Below are 3,465 nucleotides of genomic sequence, written 5' to 3'. Positions count from 1 at the left end.
TCGTCGTAGCTCATTGAAGCTTAACTTGACTTGGGAATTTCCTCTTCCTCAATGAGATGTAATAATAAATTAATCTCTCTTCTTTCTCTTTATCTGTCGATGAAAAGACAAGTCTCAAACTCGTCCAATGTGGCTGGTGTTAGTTGTGGACCCTGCCCAGCGTTCGTCTCTTTCTTAACTTTCTTATCACTCGCATGCCGGACTATCACTGACGTAGCGTACACGGTTTCGCCATTACACGCGTACACGCCATTCCTATATCGGTCTGTCTCGGTATTGATACTAACTTGGATCGATATATATTGTTTACTTACTTCATTTTATGGAAATTTCTGACAATTTTTATTTAAATTAATAAATGTGTGTAATAATTTAAATAGAATTGTAAAAATTTCCATAACATAAAGTAATTGAATATTATAAATAAACAATGGATATCGATTTAAAGTTAAATATCGATAAACAATCATTTTTCCTTAAGTGTTTGTTTTTGAGGTCTGAACTCTGAATTGACATGGATATCCAAATACTGGAATCAAATTTTACCCAGGATTTAGGCGAGATAGAGAAAAGGGTGGATAAACTAAACAAAGATGGTAAGTAACATTATTTTTTAAAGTAATAACTCATTCTTAACCTCATTCTAACTTACCTTTAGCAAAAGAAATCCAGAAGTTGAAGAAAATTGGAACTACCATGGCCAGCCTGAAGCTTAACAGGCGGCCAAAGAACCTGTCAATGTGTGTAAAAAAACTGAAGAAGACTACGCTAGAGGTAAGTTTGGTAAACTTTGATTTATATACACAGTTCCTTCTATGGAATCATGGAAGTCGAGCCACCCACCAACCCTCAGCTGCCAACGGCAATCATACCCCAGGTAAAAGCATTGTGGATTGCAGATTGCAGGACTTCTTTCCCCTCGATCCACAATGCTATTCACCTAGGGAAGATTGCTGTTGTCAGCTGAGGGTGGGTAGGTGGCTCGACTTTCTAATTCATTTTCTTATTAAAGAAATTGTTTTAAAATTCAGGGCAATCAGGCTGAGAGAGTATTGGGTCAAGTTCCAGTTCCTGGTTCCAGCGTTGAAGTTAATCGTCCATCTTACCCATTCTCGAATGTGAATACTGTTGCAAGGTAATTATTTTATCATCCACTCTTACAGATTTCTGTAATAATTTTTTGTAATTTCAGACCTTCATGTCAGCCTCTAGCTTGAGTAGACGTAAGCCATTATAGGAGGCCGAAAGGTCATGGTCATTCTAAAAAAAAGAATATATGTTATTGCCAGCCACCTTCCACTCATTTAGCTACATGCAAGGTAAGAGACAATTTTAATTTATAATGAACTGTTAACTTACTTCATTTTTTAGAATGGAAGAAAGTAAGCTGTTTCCTCCGGCTCCATCTTTCCTATGTCACGTGTACTGTAGTCATGTCGTTGTCAGTCATTGTCATTTCTATGTCACGTGTACTGTTATCTTTCCTGTGTCAAGAGTAGTACATCAGCCAATATTTGCCGACTTAGAGTTCATAGCAGTGCCCCATCTTGTCAGCCTCAGTCAGTCGACACTCGTCAGCCGCTAGCTACATTGCCTTCTCCGGCCACTTAAGCAGTCAAGAACTACCGCAAGCTGATATCTTCCCGGCACCGGTGCCCTTCGAGATCTTGTCTTTGCTATGGAGCCCAGCCCGAAGAGAACGAAGACAGGCATGAGGACCTTGTCCAACGAAGACCTGGACTCAATCCGGAAGATGACGTTGGCGTTCGAGAAGACCCTTCGCCTGAAAAACCAACAGAATATGGAGATTGAAGAGGAATTGAAGGCTGTTAAAAGCAGTTGTGAAGCGAGATCCTTCATACCGAATCTTTGTTAAGCGGATTGCCATGAATGTACCGTTGGAGTTGATTAAGGTAAATTTTAAATAATTCATTTTTGAATTATTATTTTATTTTATTTTATTTTAGAAGAAGTTTTCTGTCTTCGGAAGGATTATGGATTATTATTATCGACAGGCACTTCGCTTCCGAATATCGTGCTAGTAAAACACTGCATGTTTGAGTTCATTAAACCTGATCTCTTGGTCCATCTAAAAATAACTTAGCCAAACCCATTAAAGAACAGTGGCACGCTACCAACTCGAAAGTCATAACATCTAATAAGCGCGAAGGTAAATTTCTTTTTATCCTTAAATTTGCAATCTAAAGATTGTTTTAATTAGTTTTGGACATAGAGGAGAACCCAAGAGCCGGAATTAATAGATCCGTGTTCATAACATTCTTTGACCGTGAAGCAGTTCAAATGGCGTTAACTGTAAGTTTCTATTTATTTTTTATTTTTTATCTATTTATTTATTTTTAAGAGGAAATGAAGGAGTACCGAAAAGCACAGCAAAAAATGTAAAGGATCCGATATCCTTTATCACCATTCCAATACATAATTTTATTTTATTTTCATAGATTTCAATGTCCATCACCGAATGATTGGTGTTTTATTGTATGTGATTACAAATGTAATGTAAAAAGGCATTTTGAAAAATTGCATCCAGAAGACACTTAGACTGAGGATCAAGAGAAGATGAATCCATTTTGTGATGTGGCTCTTAAAAAGGCGCCGTCAAAAACACAATTAATCATTAACCATGAATCCCGTTGCAGAACCTATTCTTAGGCGTTCTAAAAGAATTTTGTCGTTGAATGTCCCCACGGAATCTCTTTCCTCAAAATCTCCTCTCGGATAGACGACAGAGAGTGAGAGAAATCCTCCTGTCGATGGGAGCGCGTGACGTGTTCTGCCGTTTCTAGAAAAAAAGGAAGAGTGGTATTGAAATTGGGGGGTGAGAGAAGGCAGCTAATAAATGAGGGAGTGCAACATTGCCACAAAAATTTTGGGAGATAGATGAATATTTATGCGTTTTATCTGGCAACGCAGCGTGGAGAAGCAGGTGCGGGCATGTATTTTCAAAGATCATTGAGTAAGAACAATGGAGTAAGCTCGCTCTACTCCTTTGTTTAGAACGCGCTTACACTGTTCTTGTTTACAATTTTTCTTATTCCATGATATTTGAAAATACATATGATAGCCTATCGTCGTTCGTCGAATTCGTAATTTGTCGAAAACACCCTTGATTTTCAACGTTTTCCCTATAACTTTGAGTCTTATCGGTTAACGGTAAGTGAGTTTGGGGGTCGCTTTCATCGAATTGAGATGGAATTCCTATCGGGAAACTGCTATATTTGAATTCATCTTCATTCCAGTCGATTTTGAATCCACTAAGGTAGTGCGATTCGAATGTGGCGATTTTAACCATCAAGTTTCTTGTTCAGAGAAAATTGAATTGGAATGATTATAAGTTTGGCTAATTATGATATACTGGACTAATCCGACCCCTTGCTTCGAGCGCGAGTTTCCCGATAGGTTTCATCGTTCACGGTGTTTAGGTGTTTTTTTTTTCGTTTCAACCCT

The 3,465-nt window shown here is 38.1% G+C and overlaps 1 protein-coding gene across 5 annotated transcripts; it reads left to right on the top strand.

The window, feature by feature from the left end:
- Nucleotides 1–409: 409 nt before the first annotated feature.
- LOC124199712 lies at nucleotides 410–2,450 on the top strand. Of its 5 annotated transcripts, none has more exons than XR_006876959.1 (7): nucleotides 410–596; nucleotides 659–774; nucleotides 1,032–1,135; nucleotides 1,193–1,319; nucleotides 1,372–1,913; nucleotides 1,968–2,170; nucleotides 2,222–2,450. XR_006876959.1 is itself a non-coding variant. In XM_046595632.1 (5 exons), the coding sequence occupies exons 1-4, from the start codon at nucleotides 515–517 to the stop codon at nucleotides 1,215–1,217; spliced, it is 327 nt and encodes a 108-aa protein (XP_046451588.1). In that variant the 5' UTR covers nucleotides 412–514; the 3' UTR covers nucleotides 1,218–1,319; nucleotides 1,372–2,450. The 5 variants fall into 5 exon arrangements, 2 of the variants coding, with proteins under 2 accessions (XP_046451588.1, XP_046451587.1); XR_006876958.1 differs by having other exon boundaries at nucleotides 411–596; nucleotides 2,234–2,450; XR_006876960.1 differs by having other exon boundaries at nucleotides 1,971–2,450.
- Nucleotides 2,451–3,465: the final 1,015 nt, after the last annotated feature.

The sequence above is a fragment of the Daphnia pulex genome, chromosome 8 (genome assembly GCF_021134715.1).
Source record: "Daphnia pulex isolate KAP4 chromosome 8, ASM2113471v1".
Lineage (NCBI taxonomy): Eukaryota > Metazoa > Arthropoda > Branchiopoda > Diplostraca > Daphniidae > Daphnia > Daphnia pulex.
This window is presented reverse-complemented; position numbering and strand designations above follow the sequence as displayed.

Bases quoted from the DNA above. Each gene is read 5' to 3' on its own strand.
- LOC124199712 (XM_046595632.1), top strand. From the start codon at position 515: ATGGATATCCAAATACTGGAATCAAATTTTACCCAGGATTTAGGCGAG. The intron at 775-1,031 runs GTAAGTTTGGTA...TTTAAAATTCAG, and splicing joins TGAAGAAGACTACGCTAGAG to GGCAATCAGGCTGAGAGAGT. The intron at 1,136-1,192 runs GTAATTATTTTA...TTGTAATTTCAG, and splicing joins AATGTGAATACTGTTGCAAG to ACCTTCATGTCAGCCTCTAG.